The sequence below is a fragment of the Coregonus lavaretus genome, assembly GCF_964263955.1.
Source record: "Coregonus lavaretus genome assembly, chromosome: 7".
In the NCBI taxonomy this organism is placed as follows: domain Eukaryota; kingdom Metazoa; phylum Chordata; class Actinopteri; order Salmoniformes; family Salmonidae; genus Coregonus; species Coregonus lavaretus.
This window is the reverse complement of record NC_139994.1, coordinates 50,859,295-50,879,331: the sequence shown is the minus strand read 5'-3', so window position 1 is coordinate 50,879,331 and position 20,037 is coordinate 50,859,295. Positions and strand designations below refer to the sequence as shown.

General features: G+C 48.2%; 1 protein-coding gene across 1 annotated transcript in view; it reads right to left on the bottom strand.

Moving 5' to 3' along the window:
- fgf11a (fibroblast growth factor 11a) overlaps positions 1-20,037 on the bottom strand; it is a gene marked incomplete at its 3' end in the record, with an annotated part of 121,024 nt that overhangs the window by 21,074 nt on the left and 79,913 nt on the right. The window contains exon 3 of the mRNA XM_084164895.1: positions 12,142-12,245. Coding sequence (XP_084021021.1) covers positions 12,142-12,245 — 104 coding nt within the window. The remainder of the gene's footprint in view (positions 1-12,141; positions 12,246-20,037) is intronic.

Below are 20,037 nucleotides of genomic sequence, written 5' to 3'. Positions count from 1 at the left end.
TTTTCATTAAGGCAAATCAAGTCTGAAATGTTGAAGTGGAAATTAAAAACTTTAGAAGCCTTTTTAAACCTACAAGTTTGCAAACTCCAGCAACAACAGGATGATCAAATTAAGATACGGCACTGTACACTACTTCTCTCCAACAGGCTAGTGGAGCTTTCCATTACAATGCTCAAATTTGTAGGCAAACAGTCTTTTTGAGGCTAATATTGCTGCACGGGGCCTTGCAACATAGTGTTAGTTGGTTAGTGAAATGCTTGTTCTAATAGTTTATGGTATTTATGATGTTTAAAGATGGAATCTTCAGTAAGGGGAAACAGCGCCACTGTTCGCCCCACGGCTGTTGTTGTTTTTGTCTTGTTGATGAAGCAGAAGGAGCGCTGGGGGAGCGTTGTGCATCAGGAAATAAAATCACTGTATTACATATGCTGCTGTTCTATCGCACGTGCAATGATGTCTGAGGGAAAAAACTGTGTTCATTGTTTGCAGTATCTTCTTTGTTGTTGTAATATCGCAAACGGACGTGGCAGTTTCACCATTAAGGATTCCAGCTTTAAGCTTACAATAGTATTTATACTGAGTGCACAAAACATTAGGAACACCTTCCTAATATTAAGTTGCACCCCCTTTTGCCCTCAGAACAGCCTCAATTCATCGGGGCATGGACTCTACAACTTGGTGTCAAAAGCGTTCCACAGGGATGCTGGCCGATGTTGACACCAATGCTTCCCACAGTTGTGTCAAGTTTACTGGATGTCCTTTGGGTGTTGGACCTTTCTTGATACACACGGGAAACTGAGTAGCGTGAAAAACCCAGCAGATACACCCTCTGAATGGCACACATACACAATCCATGTCTCAATTGTCTCAAGGCTCGAAAATCCTTCTGTATTCTGTCTCCTCCCCTTCATATACACTGATTGAAGTGGATTTAACAGGTGACATCAATAAGGGATCATAGCTTTCACCTGGTCAGTCTATGTCATGGAAAGAGCAGGTGTTCCTATTGTTTTGTACACTCAGTGTATATTGGCCTTATGAAGAAGAGTTAAAGTTCTAAAGTGTCACCGCGTGATATCATATCGTTACCATGACAACATGGTGACAGTTTTATATGGTATGAGGGCCAGATTGGGAATTTAGCCAGGACACCCAACTGTTACAATAAGTGCCATTGGATCTTTAGCGACAACAGAGAATCAGGACACACAATGAACAACCCATCCGAAAGACAGCACCCTACTCAGGACAATGTCCCCAATCACTGCCCTGGGGCATTGGGATAGTTTTTTTTGTGTGTGTGTTAAAGCACTATAGTCCCTACCAACTCCCCTTGTTCTGATGCTTTCAGTCCTCTGAGTCAATCGGAGGTGTGTGCGTGTGTGTGTGTGTGTGTGTGTGTGTGTGTGTGTGTGCGTGTGTGTGTGTGGTTGTGTGCGCGTGTGTGGTTGTGTGTGTGTGTAGTGTATGTGAATCAGTGGAGGCTCCTCAGAGGAGGAAGGGGAGGACTATCCTCCTCAGAGAAATTTCATATTTAAAAAAAATTGTGAAACACTAAAAAAGTTATCCTTTTTAGATAAAACTATACTAAATATATTCATATGTCACCAAATAATTGATTAAAACACACTGTTTTGCAATGAAGGTCTATAATAACTTCAACAGCACTCTCTGAGGTAGCACCATGGTGTAGCCAGAGAGCAACTAGCTTCTGTCCTCCTCTGGGTACATTGACTTCAATACAAAATCTTGGAGGCTCTTAGGCCTCACACCATTCCATAGACGTACATGGTAATTATGACCACTTCCGGAGGACGACCTCCATCCAATCAAAGCTTTTGCAGTATGAACTGACATGTTGTCCATCCAATCATAGGATTAGGATCAGAGAATTAACCTAGTGTGTTGTATTGGGGTTGTGCCGCAGAGCATTATGGGGGGTTCTATGTGTTGAGAAGCTTGGTGAGTTGGTGACATTATTGGATAGAGATTGAAACGTGATAGTGGAGATTTTTCTTTATCTTATTCAATTCAAATTAGTTTATTCAAATTATAGGAGACGGAGGAGGTAGATTATAAATAGTTTTCTTGGTTTTAGAACTTTATTTTGTGTCCAGTTAGTGCAATTTGTCACGCCCTGACTCTGAGGACTTGTATTTGTTGAGTCAGGGTGTGTATTTTCTGTGTCGTGTTGTGCTATGTTGATTGTCTATGGTTGATCTAGAATGTGTAGATCTATGTTGGCCGGGGTGGTTCCCAATCAGAGGCAGCTGTAGCTCGTTGTCTCTGATTGGGGAACAATACTTAGGCAGCCTTTTGGCACCTGTTAGTTGTGGGATCTTGTTCCGTGTGAGGTATGTTTTGTATGCTACCATGGACTTCACGTTTCGTTTGTTGTTTTGTCGTGTGTTTATTCGTTTAAATAAACATGTATGCTTATCACGCTGCACCTTGGTCCTTCTCTTTCATAAACGATCGTGACAGAAGATCCCACCAAAATAGGACCAAGCAGCGTGTTCAGGAGCAAACGCCGGGAACTAAACAGGAGGTTACGTTAGTAGATGTCCTCCTCGGTTGGGGGAGAATTACGAAGGAGGAGGCCATCCGCTACCGGAGGGCGATGAATGAGGATGCCCAGGTAGGAGAGGAGAAACGGCACCAACAGTGCCGACGACGGAGACCCGAGAGGCAACCCCAATAAAAAATGTTTGGGGGGGCACACGGTGTGGACGACGAGGCAGCAGGAGGCAGCGACAGGGCGATTCTGCAGGTTAGGAGAGGAGGCCACCAGGTTACGGGGGCTATTGGTCCAGAGGGAGCAGGAGTTATTTGGTCAGAGGGAGGAGCTACAGGAGGCTATAAGGGAGAAGGAGAGTGTAGAGGCACGGCGAGAGGAGCTGGTAGACAGCAGAAGGAGCGGGGGTTTATAAGGGAACCCAGTCCCGCTCCTCGCACCAAGCAAGTGGTGCGTGTCGCCAGTCCGGTCCGGCCTGTTCCTGATCCCCGCACTAAGCCAGTGGTGCGTGTTCCCAGTACGGCCCGACCCATTCCTGTTTCCCGCACAAGGCCAGTGGTGTGTGTTCCCAGTACGGTCCGGCCCGTTCCTGCTCCCCGCACTAAGCCAGTGGTGCGTGTTCCCAGTACGGCCCGACCCGTTCCTGCTCCCCGCACTAAGCCAGTGGTGTGTGTTCCCAGTACGGTCCGGCCCGTTCCTGCCCCTCGCACCAAGCCAGTGGTGCGCGTCGCCAGCCCGGCCCGGCCTGTTCCTGCTCCTCGCACCAAGCAAGTGGTGCGTGTCGCCAGTCTGGTCCGGCCCGTTCCTGAACCCCGCACTAAGCCAGTGGTGCGCGTTCCCAGTACGGCCCGACCCGTTCCTGCTCCCCGCACTAAGCCAGTGGTGCGCGTCGCAAGCCCGGTCCGGCCTGTTCCTGTCCCTCGCACCAAACCGGTGGTGCGCGTCGCAAGCCCGGTCCGGCCTGTTCCTGTCCCTCGCACCAAACCGGTGGTGCGCGTCGCCAGCCCGGTCCGGCCTGTTCCTGCCCCTCGCACCAAACCGGTGGTGCGCGTCGCCAGCCCGGTCCGGCCTGTTCCTGTCCCTCGCACCAAACCGGTGGTGTGCGTCGCCAGCCCGGTCCGGCCTGTTCCTGCCCCTCGCACCAAGCCAGTGGTGTGCGTCGCCAGCCCGGCCCGGCCTGTTCCTGCTCCTCGCACCAAGCCAGTGGTGCGCGTCGCCAGCCCTGCCCGGCCTGTTCCTGTTCCTGCTCCTCGCACCAAGCAAGTGGTGCGTGTCGCCAGTCCGGTCCGGCCCGTTCCTGAACCCCGCACTAAGCCAGTGGTGCGTGTTCCCAGTATGGCCCGACCCATTCCTGTTTCCCGCACAAGGCCAGTGGTGTGTGTTCCCAGTACGGTCCGGCCCGTTCCTGCTCCCCGCACTAAGCCAGTGGTGCGTGTTCCCAGTACGGCCCGACCCGTTCCTGCTCCCCGCACTAAGCCAGTGGTGTGTGTTCCCAGTACGGTCCGGCCCGTTCCTGCCCCCCGCACTAAGCCAGTGGTGCGTGTTCCCAGTACGGTCCGACATGTTCCTGCTCCCCGCACTAAGGCAGTGGTGCGCGTCGCCAGCCCGGTCCGGCCTGTTCCTGTCCCTCGCACCAAACCGGTGGTGTGCGTCGCCAGCCCGGTCCGGCCTGTTCCTGCCCCTCGCACCAAACCGGTGGTGCGCGTCGCCAGCCCGGTCCGGCCTGTTCCTGCTCCCCGCACCAAGCCAGTGGTGCGTGTTGCCAGCCCGGTCCGGCCTGTTCCTGCCCCTCACACCAAGCCAGTGGTGCGCGTCGCCAGCCCGGCCCAGCCTGTTCCTGCTCCCTGCACCAAGCCAGTGGTGCGCGTCGTCAGCCCGGTCCAGCCCGTTCCTGCTCCCCGCACCAAGTCAGTGGTGCGTGTGTCCAGTCCGGCACGGCCCGTGCCTGTTCCACAGGTGCCTGGTCCGGCACCGGTCAGCTGCTCCACTCCGGAGCCAGAGCAATCCGCTCCACCGGGGTCCAGTCCTGCTCCGGTCAGCGGCTCCACTCCGGAGCCAGAGCAATCCGCTCCACCGGTGCCTGATCCAGCTCCGGTCAGCGGTTCCATTCCGGAGCCAGAGCAGTTCGATCCACCGTCGTCGGGTCCAGCTCCAGTCAGCGGTTCCAGTCCAGACCCAGACGTCAGCTCCTCTCCAGGTTCGGAGTCTCCCACACCAGGGTCCAGACAGGGCTTGGTACGTCGTGGGAGGAAGGAGAGGGGAAGCAGCGCGCCGAGGTCCAGACCAGACCAGGGGCGCAACAGGGAGGTGGAGAGTAAGTGGTGGTCACGCCCGGGGCCGGATCCGCCTCCGAGGCGGAATGCCCACCCGGCCCCTACCCTGTTATGTTTATGTGGCGCGGTCGGAGTCCGCACCTTTGGGGGGGGGGTACTGTCACGCCCTGACTCTGAGGACTTGTATTTGTTGAGTCAGGGTGTGTATTTTCTGTGTCGTGTTGCGCTATGTTGATTGTCTATGGTTGATCTAGAATGTGTAGATCTATGTTGGCCGGGGTGGTTCCCAATCAGAGGCAGCTGTAGCTTGTTGTCTCTGATTGGGGGCCATACTTAGGCAGCCTTTTGGCACCTGTTAGTTGTGGGATCTTGTTCCGTGTGAGGTATGTTTTGTATGCTACCTTGGACTTCACGTTTCATTTGTTGTTTTGTCGTGTGTTTATTCGTTTAAATAAACATGTATGCTTATCACGCTGCGCCTTGGTCCTTCTCGTTCATAAACGATCGTGACACAATTTATTTCAATTTGTCTTGCTAACTTTAGTAGCAGTAGTTCTATTGTCTACCAGCTCGAGTGTGTAGTTTTCGCTGCAAAGGCTACCAAAAATGTTGTTGACATTTTGATGAAGAACCCCTTTCATTCTCTGGGGTATGCGGAAAAGGTGCGAATTAAAACCGAGGGTCGACCTCTGCCTGAGATCAGTTTCATGAAGAAGGATGAAAAGGTGAGGACGTTCAATACCAATTGGTATCAAAAGTATAGCTGGTTAACAGGGAGCCTTTCATCAGGGAGCCTTTCATCAAGCCGCCTGTACTGCTGGCCTTGCCTGCTTTTTGGAAAGTCTGAGCCTTGGGCGAAAGGGGGGTACAGTGACCTGAAAAACATCAGATTCAAGCTTCTGGGAAAAAGCTTCATCGATCATGACGATGGTCTGCGTATTCAAACTGCGCAACACAACGAGAAAGTAAGAAGAAACCACTGCGTTTTGGGGCATGCAAGAATTGGCTTTTAGAGGACATGACGAGAGAGAAAGTTCCGCTGACAAGGGCAACTACAAGGAGCTTGCAGCGGTAATTTCACGTTATGATGCTTTACTTGCTGAACATATGGAACTTTCGACTGTCTTTTCTGGGATGTCGAAATCAATTCAGAATTATTTGATAGCTTCCATCTCATCATCCTTTAAAAGTTAGATTATAGAGAGAGGTTGACGCAGCGCATTTTTTTCGTGCGCGCTCAAGTAGGATTTCCACTTTCCTCCGGTATTTATTTAGCAAAAATGATAACACATAATCACTCAGGACAGACACAAGCAAAAAATCATTACATTAATGTTGCAGCAGCCTAGGCCACACCTAAACATTAGAGATCTGACATGCTGCATGGGATGAAAACGAGACGATTTTTCAGTCTGATCAATTGTAGGCTACTAATAAGAGCAGCTGCATACTGTCACGCCCTGGCTCGGGGAACTCTTAAATGTTGAGCCAGGGTGTGGAATTTCTGTTACATTTTCTATGTTTTCGTTCTAGATCGTTTAGATCTATGTTGGCCAGGGTGGTTCCCAAACAGAGGCAGCTGTAGCTCGTTGTCTCTGATTGGGGACCATACTTAGGCAGCCTGTTTTCACTAGTTTATTGTGGGATCTTGTTCTGTAGGGTTTTGTGTATAACCTAGGACTTCACGTATCGTTTGGTTTATTGTTTTGGTTCGTGTGTGTACACAAATAAAGAACGTACGCTTATCACGCTGCGCCTTGGTCCGCTTCATATGTTGACGATCGTGACACATACAGCCTATGTGCCCTGTCCATTTGGTCAGGTTAAACTAATTGGTAACGTTATGTATTTACAGTCCATTTGTGTGTCGGGATAAAATATGATTGTGATCAAATTTTGTTTATTTTCAAAATTGGGCTGGCTAGGCTGCCTATACGTTTTCAATCCCAAATTATTAACTGGAATTAATCAATCAACATAATAGTGATGACAAATGTTTTTTATAAAGCCTACTGTTGCATAGGCCTGCATGATGCAAACATGCATATATATATATATATATAGGCCCTGTGTAGCTCAGTTGGTAGAGCATGGCGCTTACAACGCCAGGGTTGTGGGTTCGATTCCCACAGGGGGCCAGTATGAAAATGTATGCACTAACTGTAAGTCGCTCAGGATAAGAGCGTCTGCTAAATGACTAAAATGTCATGTTTTTTGTTTTTTTTACTAGGCAAGTCAGTTAAGAACAAATTCTTATTTACAATGACGGCCTACACCGGCCAAACCCGGACGACGCTGGGCCAATTGTGCGCCGCCCTATGGGACTCCCAATCACGGCCGGTTGTGATACAGCCTGGAATCGAACCAGGGAGTCTGTAGTGACGCCTCAAGCACAGAGCTGCAGTGCCTTAGACCGCTGCGCCACTCGGGAGCCCAAATGTAATGAACAAGTATAAGGTTGCTGCAGTTTGACAGGGTTTTCAACCCCCCCAGGGCCAGGAGTTGTTTTCAGGAGTTTTTAAAAAAAACATGTGACCTTGAAAAACTGGTCCCATCATAGCCCTTATAAAACCTTTTTACAACTGATTAATCACTGTCATACCTTATAGGGTCCAGAGTTTTCCTGGTTAGGTTAACAGATAAGGAAAAACTCTGGGCCCCAGGGGGTGAAAATTGCTCCACCACTCTGGGACCTATGGTGCCACCAGTCTGCTTGCAGTTGTCAGTTATCGTCAGGTATGTGGATGATCAGGGCTTTATTCAGGAATGTTTCTTTGATGTGTCAAGTGGGCGAGATGCGCAGTCTGTGTTTTAACTTTGTGAATTTTGAGATGTCTGACTTTAACTTCATGGAGAAACTTGTTGTTCAAACCTACGATGGCGCAGCTGTAATGGAATGTATCTGCTATTTGTATTTACAGCTAAGTCCCCTCCTGTTCCCTGATTAAGAGGTGATGACCACTCCACTCCACTACCATTGTCAACTCTCTCCTGAGATGAACTGAAGCCACGTCTCATGTGCCCGCTCATCCACTGGCACATTGAATGTTTCCTCTCCAAGCACTGTGAGTACCCCTATCAATGTTCTCTTATTACTGTATGTAGAGTCAATAACATACACATACACAAACACAATCACATTATTACACATCAATGATTTTACTCCATGCTTGAACTAACTAATTCTTAGCTCTTTTGTCAAACTGTGTAGTGTGTTGTTATTGGTTTTTGTCTTCCCAGTCAAATCCTGTCCTGCACTGAAGTCAAGCCTCTGAACACCTCAACTCATGCCTCATACCCTGCTGTGATCCCTTCCCAACACTGTATAAGTAGCCCTCTCATTCCCATTCCCCATAATATTGTACTATAAATGTCTTTATTAAATGCTTTAGGTTAAAATAATTAGTCTTTGACGATGTTGGAAACAATTTGTCGTCTCTGTGCGTTCCGCGCCTATACCGTGGGTCTCCCATCCGCCTCCATTTTTTAAGTCACCAGTCTCCACTGATGTGAACGTGTGTGGGTTTTGTGTGAGAAACTGCCACAGCAGCAGCTAGTGTTCAGGTAACTTGAAGTGAGCCTTCCTTCACACTGGGAAAAAAGACTGGGAAAAACAGCTCCCTCTCTTCAAAGGGATTTTCTCTCTCTCTCTTCTGTGCTTCTTTCCCCTGTGAAAATAGGTCACCTTTCTTCTGTCTGGAGAATGCCTGGGTAGTATATCCTCTACAGTTGTGTGTGAGTGTGTGTGCGTGCGTGCGTGGGTATGTTTGTTCGTATCTGTGTTTGTGTGTGTGTGTGTGGGGGGGTGTGCATCTTCGTGTGTATCAAAGTGTGTGTGTAGATTGATCCACCGGAAAAAGGCAAGGTGTTTAAAAACTCCACGCCAATCCTCTCTATACCCCAGCTCCTGCAGTATGTAGGCAGTATGTCGACTTTGAAGTGAACGTACAGATCTACTTCAAATAGAAACTCACACACTTTATTTACTTCTTTACATACTAGATAGGAGCATCTCTCTTTCTACCTTACCTCTCCACTCTCCCAGTGTCACACCCTGATCTGTTTCACCGGTCTTTGTGCTTGTCTCCACCCCCCTCCAGGTGTTGCCCATCTTCCCCATTATCCCCAGTGTATTTATACCTGTGTTCTCTGTTTGTCTGTTGCCAGTTCGTTTTGTTTCGTCAAGCCTAACAGCAGTTTTCCCCTTGCTCCTGTTTTTCTCTAGTTTCTGTTTTCTAGTTTTCCAGGATTTGACCATTCTGCCTGCCCTGACCCTGAGCCTGCCTGCCATTCTGTACCTTTTGGACTCTGTTCTGGATTACTGACCTCTGCCTGCCCTTGACCTGTCGTTTGCCTGCCCCCCTGTTTTTGTAATAAACTTTTAACTTTGGAACTGTCTGCATCTGGGTCTTTTCCTGAGCCGTGATAGTACGAACTGGGCATCACGGACCCAGCAGACTCGGACCAGCTCCGCAACGCCATCTCCTCCCAAGAAGCCACAATTGGAAGGCACAAGGAGTTGCTTCGTGGTCTTATGGAAGGGTTCCAGACCTTGGCCGAACGCCATGACCGAGCGTTGAACACATTGCTGGAGCAATTCCGTGGGTTGTCTGTCAGGCAGCCTACCACGACGGTAACCTCCCAGCCCCACAGTAACCCGACTGTTAGCAGCGTGGCCACCCCGGTTTCCCGAGAACCCCGCTTACCTCCCCCGGAACGCTTCGCTGGAGAGTCGGGAACCTGTCGGGCATTTCTCGCTCAGTGTTCTCTCATCATCGACTTGCAGCCCTCCTCCTTCCCCTCGGACTGCTCAAAGATAGCGTACCTCATAACGCTGATGTCTGGGAGGGCTCTCGCCTGGGCTACGGCAGTGTGGGAACAACAGTCAGCCGTATGCTTCAGTCTGGAGGAGTTTGTGGCGGAGGTGAAGGTTTTCAATGATCTATTGTCCGTGAGAGAGGCTGCCCGGAAGTTACTCCAGCTTTGGCAAGACTCCCGCAGTGTGGCAGACTATGCGGTGGCTCTCTGCACGTTGGCAGCTGAGAGTGCCTGGAACCCGGAATCGCTGTTCGACACGTTCCTGCACGGATTAGCGGAGGAAGTTAAGGACGAGCTAGCAGCCCGGGAACTCCCGACGGATCTCCACTCGCTCATCGCATTGACCATCTAGATCGATGGGCGGCTACGGGAACGTAGGAAGTAGAGGAGGTCCAATTCCACTCGCCCACCCAAGGATTCCACCTCGCCTCTGAGGCATCCCGGAAGTCCCCAACGTCTCTGTTGCTGAGAGAACCCAAGGCTACCCGAGTTCCCCCGAGAGTCTCCAAAGTCTGCCAATTCACCTCTTCCCGAGCCGACGCAAATAGGCAGAGCTAGGCTGTCCCCAGACGACCGTCTACACAGGCTTCACACGAAGAGTTGCCTGTATTGCGGGACTACTGGTCATTTTGTGTCCACCTGTCCACTAAAAGACCAGGCTCACCAGTAGGGGGCGAGTACTCTGGTGGGCCATACGAATAACTTTTCCTATCCCCTTACTCGCACCCCTTTCCATGCCATCCTACTGTGGGGGAACCAATCGAAATCTCTCTGGGAACTCATCGACTCTGGGGCCGATGAGAGCTTTATGGACGGTACCCTGGCTTCTGAGTGGCATCCCCACTCAGCCCCTCTCCATTTCCATGGACGTTATAGCGATGGACGGGCGCTCTATAGGCCGGGTCACCCACAATACCACCCCCATCAACCTACGAGTGTCAGGGAACCACAGCGAGGCTATCTAATTCATGCTAATCAAGTCTCCTCAGGTTCCCGTGGTATTGGGATTCTCTTGGCACCAGCAACACAATCCCCTCATTAACTAGACTGCTGGTGCCATCATGGGCTGGAGCCCGTTCTGCCACACCCATTGCCTGAAGTCAGCGCAATGGGCGTGGAAGAGGCTTCCTGGAGGCTCGGAAGTTGCTCCGTACCTCTCCGCCATTCCCGCGGAGTACCAGGACCTCCGGGAGGTTTTCAGTAAGGCCCGGGCCACTTCACTTCCTCCGCACCGACCCTATGACTGCGGGATCGACCTTCTCCCAGGCACCACACCGCCCCGGGGACGACTGTACTCTCTGTCGGGTCCAGAGACCAAGGCTATGGTGACCTACATCAAGGACCCACTAGCTGCAGGGTGTATCCGTCCTTCTGCCTCCCCCGCCGGCGCAGGTTTCTTCTTTGTGGAGAAGAGGGACAAAACCTTCAAAGCCCGTGCATCGACTACCGGGGCCTCAACGACATCACGGTGAAGAACTGCTACCCGCTACCACTCATCGCGTCGGCCTTCGAGACGCTCCAGGGGGCCACCATTTTCTCCAAGCTGGACCTGCGGAACGCCTACCACCTGGTGCGGATAAGGGAAGAGGACGAGTGGAAGACTGCCTTCAACACAGCCAGCGGTCACTACGAATATCTGGTCATGCCATTTGGCCTTACCAATTGCTGCTTTATCCACGGTTACAGCACCCTGGCTCCCCCCTGTCTGCACTCACCTCTCCCAAGGTTCCGTTCACGTGGTCCCCAGCTGCTGACCGGTGAAATACCCCTCTTAAAGAGCTGTGTACCAGTACCCAGTTGATCAGCCCAAATGGCACCATATTCCCTATATAGTGCCTTATAGGCCCTGGTCAAAAGTAGTGCATTAGATAGGGAATAGGGTGCCATTTAGAGGGAATAGGTTGCCATTTAGAGGGAATAGGGTGCCATTTAGAGGGAATAGGGTGACATTTAGAGGGAATAGGGTGCCATTTAGAGGGAATAGGGTGCCATTTAGGACGTATACAGTACTGTGCATTAGATTGTCAGATTTGTAGTGACACTGAAAACTATCAATGACTGTTCAGATAATAGAGATAATAACATTAAATTAACTATTTTTCTCTGATCAAGTACTGCATCATCTCTGTGTCTGACAATTTTTTTTATTTTACCAGGTAAGTTGACTGAGAACACGTTCTCATTTACATCAACAACCTGGGAATAGTTACAGGGGAGAGGAGGGGGGATGAATGAGCCAATTGGAAGCTGGGGATGATTAGGTGGCCATGATGGTATGAGGGCCAGATTGGGAATGAATCACTAACATGATAGTATAGTACAGTAAGCAATGGGAAATAAGTGTTGTGTAGGTATACTGAGACGGTTGTACACACTGCTATAACAACAGTACAGGTGATAATGTGTAGACTGTTATTGAGGTATATTCTGCTATAACTTCATAAGAGGTTGCCGTACCGAAGTGTAGAGATGTTATAACTATAGTATAAGTGGTATCTATAGTGTTATAACGTTATTAATAATTGGTTGCTGTACCGAAGTGTAGAGGTATCCATCGCTGTTCATCCCAATGTAGAGACCTGTCTTAGTGCTCTGGATGGCTACTATCCTCAGGCCCACAGGAATCAAGTTGAACTGCACTGCAAAACAGACACAAGGACAAGAAAGAGAGGGCGGGAGGGAGGGAGGGAGGGGTGGAGAGGGAGAGAGGTGTTAGAGCAATCTGCCCCTGTTGTTTCTTTCTAAAACATTCTCAGTGAACTCAGTGTTTGAAAAATACAATTATAGCCTCCTCTCGTTTCATTCCTCCCTCCATCCGTCAGAGGGGCAGAGAGGAAGAGAGGCAGAGTCTAGCTTTTAGAGCCGCAGCCTTCAGCGTGCCCTTCTGGCACAAATAACTAAATCCCCCCGATTGACATGATTTAAATGGCGGCAGGTAGCCTAGTGGTTAGACCTTTGGGCCAGTAACCAAAAGGTCGCTTATTCGAATACCTGAGCCGACAAGGTGAAAAATCTGTTGATGTACCCTTGAGCAAGGCACTAAACCACAATTGGCTCCAGGGTCGCCCTACTACTATGGTTGACCCTGTAAAACAACACATTTCATTGCACCTATCCGGTGTATGTGACAATAAAACATATTTTCTTCTGTTTGAGGAAGGAGAGAGGGAGAAATAGGAGAGAGAGCGAGAAGGAGAGAGAGAGAGAAGGAGATAGAAAGAGGGGAGAGAGAGAGAGGAGACGGAGAGGGAAAGAGAGAGGAGACAGAGAGGGAACGAGAGAGAGGAGAATGAGGGGGAGAGAGAGAACAGAAGGCTTTATGCCTCTGGAATACATTACTGAGGACACCTCTTAAAAATGTGCATAATTAATCTTTAACAACACTGTAAACACCATATTTTCATTATTTTTAGTGCAGTTCAGTGCATCTCCTCTATTTTGAACCTTGGGTTTTTAATGGGGGGGGGGGGGGGGGAGATACACTAAGTAACATGTTAACTTGAGTGATATTGACAAAACGCCCCTCGGCTACACAACACTGCGGGAGCCATGCAGATTTTAAACTGACGCTTGAAAGCATTGCGGCGACCGCTGCCATGACAGCCAAAGACCTCAATGACTGCCCTCGAAGGTCCTAAAAGGTCCCCAAAAAACAGCCAGGAATAGTAGCTTTGAATAGGCCGTTCAATTAGTCAGTTTAGAAATGAAAAAACAACAACCAGCCAGGAATAGCAGCTTTAAATAGGCCGTTCAATAGTCAGTTTAGAAATGGAAAAACAACGGCAAGCACAAGTATCAGCCACCAACTGCTTTCGTCTAATAGAGTTTTCTCGCTGAAAGAAAGAGAGTGATAATGGAATGGGTGGTGAAAGTGTGCAGGCTGCTCTCACTCCCCCTCCCTCTCCCTCTCCCTCTCTCTCTAGGCCCTGCTTTTATTTGTTCTATCGATCCCTGAATCTCAACCAGGCCGTTTCGCAAATGAACATGGTGTCACTGAAGACCACAGAGAAGGTGACAAATAGAAGAGCACACACAGTCCCTCTTTCTCTCTTTCTCTCTCTCACTCACTCACACATAGAATATATAGTACCCCCTCCTCTCCATGGAGTCTATGACCCTCTGTAACCCTGGCCACTGCGACAGACAGCACACACAATCCTTTCTCTCGCTCTCTCTCTCTTTCTTTGTCTCTCATTTTGACCATTCTCTCACCTGTATCTTTCTTTCGCTCTCCCCTTCCCTCGCTTTTCTCCAATCTCCTCTCTTTAACCATTTGCTCTCTCTCTCTCTCTCTCTCTCTCTCTCTCTCTCTCTCTCTCTCTCTCTCTCTCTCTCTCTCTCTCGCTCTCTCTCGCTCTCTCTCTAAGTATTCAGACCCCTCCACATTTTGTTGTGTTACAAAGTGGGATTAAAATAGATTTAATTGTCATTTATTTGTCAACGATCTAGACAAAATACTCTAATGTCAAAGTGTTAAAATCGGTTTTAAAAAAGTTATGAAAAATAAAACAAGATACATCTCATTCCAAAATCATGGGCATTAATATGGAGTTGGTCCCCCCTTTGCTGCTATAACAGCCTCCACTCTTCTGGGAAGGCTTTCCACTAGATGTTGGAACATTGCTGCGGGGACTTGCTTCCATTCAGCCACGAGCATTAGTGAGGTCGGGCACTGATGTTGGGCGATTAGACCTGGCTCGCAGTCTGCGTTCCAATTCATCCCAAAGGTGTTCGATGGGGTTGAGGTCAGGGCTCTGTGCAGGCCAGTCAAGTTTTTCCACACCGTTCTCGACAAACCATTTCTGTATGGACCTCGCTTTGTGCCTGGGGGCATTGTCATGCTGAAACAGGAAAGGGCCTTCCCCAAACTTTTGCCACAAAGTTGGAAGCACAGAATCGTCTAGAATGTTATTGTATGTTGTAGCGTTAAGACTTCCCTTCACTGGAACTAAGGGGCCTAGCCCCAGACCTATTCCTCCTCCAACAAACCTTACAGTTGGCACGATGCATTGAGGCAGGTAGCGTTCTCCTGGCATCCGCCAAACCCAGATTAGTCCGTTGGACTGCCAAATTTCACATACTGAGGTATTGTGTGTAGGCCAGTGACAAAAAAAATGTAAATGTAACCCATTTTAAATGCAGGCTGTAACAACAAAATGTGGAAAAAGTCTAGGGGTGTGAATACTTTCTGAAGATACTGTATCTATCTCCCACTTTCCTATTACTCCCTGCCTCCCTCTCTCCTTACCCTCTCCTTACTTTCTCCTAATTATGTTCTGTTCCGCTCTCAGGCAGAGAGGTGCCTCAGTCCATCCCCCCATCCCTCTATGAGAGTGAGAGTTAGTCCTCCTTTCTCTCTCCATGAAAGGTGCCTCTCTTTCTAATCATATGGATTACAGCAGATAATAGGTCAGCCTGCCATCTCTCTTTCCCTTCCTCTTCTCTTCTCTTTTTTCCCCTCTCCCCTCTTTCTTTCTCAAGACGCTCGGTGTGGCACTGGGGAGACTGCTAGATTAATTAAAGTTGTTAGAGTAAGAGACTGAGGGAGGGAGGGAGAGAAAGAGAGAGAGATAGAGACGGAGGGGGAGAGAGATGGGGAGATAGGGGGCTTTGCCGAATCAACCCCAGCATGGAAGACATGGAGGTGACGGAGGAAGGGGAGATGGATGGAAGGCATGGAGGTGACGGAGGAAGTGGCGATGGATGGAAGGCATGGAGGAGAGGGAGGAAGGGGAGATGGATGGAAGGCATGGAGGAGAGGGAGGAAGGGGCGATGGATGGAAGGCATGGAGGAGAGGGAGGAAGGGGCGATGGATGGAAGGCATGGAGGAGAGGGAGGAAGGGGCGATGGATGGAAGGCATGGAGGAGAGGGAGGAAGGGGCGATGGATGGAAGGCATGGAGGAGAGGGAGGAAGGGGCGATGGATGGAAGGCATGGAGGTGACGGAGGAAGTGGCGATGGATGGAAGGCATGGAGGAGAGGGAGGAAGGGGTGATGGATGGAAGGCATGGAGGAGAGGGAGGAAGGGGCGATGGATGGAAGGCATGGAGGAGAGGGAGGAAGTGGCGATGGATGGAAGGCATGGAGGAGAGGGAGGAAGGGCAGATGGATGGAAGGCATGGAGGAGAGGGAGGAAGGGGCGATGGATGGAAGGCATGGAGGAGAGGGAGGAAGGGGCGATGGATGGAAGGCATGGGGGAGAGGGAGGAAGGGGCGATGGATGGAAGGCATGGAGGAGAGGAGAGGCCGTCAGTGGTCTTATTGAATATGTTGTGCTGTATTGAGCCTGAGAACAGGAGGATTAGCTGCCTATGTCATGGAGAGAGTTCAACACATGGACAGGAAGTAGAGGGACTACAAGTAAATTAAATAGAGGAAGTATTGCTCGTTCTCAACTTCCTGTTTGGCAGGACGGGTGAGAGAGACTTGGGCATCCGCATCTAAAATGACACCCTTTTACCTCATGTAGTGTATTATGTTTGGCCCGAGCACTCAGGAATCAATGAATGTAAGGATTTACGGATTACTTGAGTAACGTAAAATGTATTACTTTTGAGTTCCTATGATACGAGTGAGACGTTCTCCCATTTCTATAGCAGTGAGTTTCTCCATGTTTTACATATAAACTGAGTCCCAAATGGCTCCCTATTCCCTATGGGCCCTGCTGGTCAAAAGTAGTGCACTATGTAGGGAATAGGCTGCCATTTGGGAAGCAGACGTAGTGGCCGTATCCTAATACCCATACTTGCGTCCTAAATAGTAGGCCATTTGAGTATGCGAAAAAACGGATTTTAATAGTATGTGACGTTTCGAAAATCGAGTATACTTTAAATGCCTGGATGTCATACTCATTTGACAACAGCTGATTAGTTAGATATGGGGATGTACTACAGAAATCAACGAATAGCAGAAAACAACGCTATCGCGCATGACGCATTCTCAGTATGTGAAAATAAAATGAGTTATAGTATGTGAATGTTCTTAAATCAAGTATGGTTTAAATGCCAGGATGTTATAGTTATTTCGGCTCTTCATCTAGTAGAATTCAATTCACACTTTTCCACAGTGCATTGGAAGAGGTGGGCTGCGAGTGATAGTGCCTAGTTCTCTTCAAGTAGCCAAACAACAAAATTAGGTTACTTAATTGGGAAGATGCCGAATAGCGAAGCTTCTGTGGTGTTCAAATGTAGGCTAAGTAGTTTTTGTTCTCCTTAAAATGAACACGAGTATTGCATGGTAGGCTACATCTTTGAAAACTGAAGTTTCTTATTTATTTTTTAAAGTGGATTTCAGTTTTTTCATTGAAAAGTGTTCCTTCGACAGAGCTTTTAAACTAAATACTAAACCATCTTTTGATTTCTGAATGTGTCGGCACCGGGTATTCGGGATATGGCTGCATTATTGATGGTTAATCAGGCCTTTTGATTTGAGCACATGGATTGTTAAAGTTTTGTAGGCTACCTATTTAATTATTAAATGTATGGATCAAGCCTTAGCAGTCATTCTGATCTCGTTCCCAATGATCAGTGCTTTAGATTATTATGTTGCTGTCCAGCGGTTCTGAATTTGCGATGCACCCGACTGTCAGTTTTGTTTTGTGCAATAGCCTTTTGATTTGAACATTTGAAAAGTTTTGGTGTGTACTAGGCTATGTTATTTAATTTATATATGTTACAGCACTTTGGTTTCACTAGTAAATATGTTGAAATGGACCAAATTATCTGTCTATTCAGAGTTGAGAGAAATTAATCGAATTGGAAATGAGCTATTATCAAGCTGGTTAATGCGATGCGTGTCTGTTGAATTTGGAAAATTCCACCTGAACTCGGCCAGTCAGGAGCCGCTACTGCGTTGCAGCCGTGGCATACTGCATCATTTTTACTAAACGGTATGTACTAGAAAGTATGCAGTTTAAGTATGTAGGCCGCTAGTATGGGTATTCGGACATAGCCAGTAAATCACTGTTAAGGGCTAGTATGGGTATTCGGACATAGCCAGTAAATCACTGTTAAGGGCTAGTATGGGTATTCGGACATAGCCTGTAAATCACTGTTAAGGGCTAGTATGGGTATTCGGACATAGCCTGTAAATCACTGTTAAGGGCTAGTATGGGTATTCGGACATAGCCTGTAAATCACTGTTAAGGGCTAGTATGGGTATTCGGACATAGCCTGTAAATCACTGTTAAGGGCTTGGGTGATAAACATGTTATTGAAGTACAGTGTCATACTCTTCTAATGTTCAACCCTATCTGGTTGTCACTCATCTCTCATCGCCATGGCAATACTACTGTAAGGGATTAGAGTTAGCTGGATGGCTCACTCCACCATCAGATCAGATCAACAGGAAGAGGATAGGGGTCACGAGTGGTCAAATACTATTGAGACCACAAGCCATCTACCCATACCTCTCTTTTTAGAACATATAATAACAAATATATTTGTATTATCTTCTCAATTTCTCTCTATGTCCATCCATCTACTCTCCCTCTCGCTCCCCACCAACTCACACTACCTTTAAACTCTATATACAGTGTGGAGAACAAGTATTTGATACACTGCCGATTTTGCAGGTTTTCCTACTTACAAAGCATGTAGAGGTCTGTAATTTTTATCATAGGTACACTTCAACTGTGAGAGACGGAATCTAAAACAAAAATCCAGAAAATCACATTGTATGATTTTTAAGTAATTAATTTACATTTTATTGCATGACATAAGTATTTGATACATCAGAAAAGCAGAACTTAATATTTGGTACAGAAACCTTTGTTTGCAATTACAGAGATCATACGTTTCCTGTAGGTCTTGACCAGGTTTGCACACACTGCAGCAGGGATTTTGGCCCACTCCTCCATACAGAACTTCTCCAGATCCTTCAGGTTTCGGGGCTGTCGCTGGGCAATACGGATTTTCAGCTCCCTCCAAAGATTTTCTATTGGGTTCAGGTCTGGAGACTGGCTAGGCCACTCCAGGACCTTGAGATGCTTCTTACGGAGCCACTCCTTAGTTGCCCTGGCTGTGTGTTTCGGGTCGTTGTCATGCTGGAAGACCCAGCCACGACCCATCTTCAATGCTCTTACTGAGGGAAGGAGGTTGTTGGCCAAGATCTCGCAATACATGGCCCCATCCATCCTCCCCTCAATACGGTGCAGTTGTCCTGTCCCCTTTGCAGAAAAGCATCCCCAAAGAATGATGTTTCCACCTCCATGCTTCACGTTTGGGATGGTGTTCTTGGGGTTGTACTCATCCTTCTTCTTTCTCCAAACACAGCGAGTGGAGTTTAGACCAAAAAGCTCAGTTTTTATCTCATCAGACCACATGACCTTCTCCCATTCCTCCTCTGGATCATCCAGATGGTCATTGGCAAACTTCAGACGGGCCTGGACATGCGCTGGCTTGAGCAGGGGGACCTTGCGTTCGCTGCAGGATTTTAATCCATGACGGCGTAGTGTGTTACTAATGGTTTTCTTTGAGACTGTGGTCCCAGCTCTCTTCAGGTCATTGACCAGGTCCTGCCGTGTCGTTCTGGGCTGATCCCTCACCTTCCTCATGATCATTGATGCCCCACGAGGTGAGATCTTGCATGGAGCCCCAGACCGAGGGTGATTGACCGTCATCTTGAACTTCTTCCATTTTCTAATAATTGCGCCAAAAATTGTTGCCTTCTCACCAAGCTGCTTGCCTATTGTACTGTAGCCCATCCCAGCCTTGTGCAGGTCTACAATTTTATCCCTGATGTCCTTACACAGCTCTCTGGTCTTGGCCATTGTGGAGAGGTTGGAGTCTGTTTGATTGAGTGTGTGGACAGGTGTCTTTTATACAGGTAACGAGTTCAAACAGGTGCAGTTAATACAGTAATGAGTGGAGAACAGGAGGGCTTCTTAAAGAAAAACTAACAGGTCTGTGAGAGCCAGAATTCTTACTGGTTGGTAGGTGATCAAATACTTATGTCATGCAATAAAATGCAAATTAATTACTTAAAAATCATACAATGTGATTTTCTGGATTTTGGTTTTAGATTCCGTCTCTCACAGTTGAAGTGTACCTATGATAAAAATTACAGACCTCTACATGCTTTGTAAGTAGGAAAACCTGCAAAATCGGCAGTGTATCAAATACTTGTTCTCCCCACTGTACCTGCCTCTGTCTGTCTGTCTGTCTGTCTGTCACTCTGTATGTATTTAACCTGACTATTCCTTTAGTGCTGTTGTTTCCCTCTCTCTAGTTCTCTCATTCAATCCCCTCTTCTCCTTGTCTTTCATTCTCCCTCCTGCAAAGCTAATATCTCATTTTTTTACTCCTCTCTCTCTCTCTCTCTCTCTCTCTCTCTCTCTCTCTCTCTCTCTCTCTCTCTCTCTCTCTCTCTCTCTCTCTCTCTCTCTCTCTCTCTCTCTCTCTCTCTCTCTCTCTCTCTCTCTCTCTCTCTCT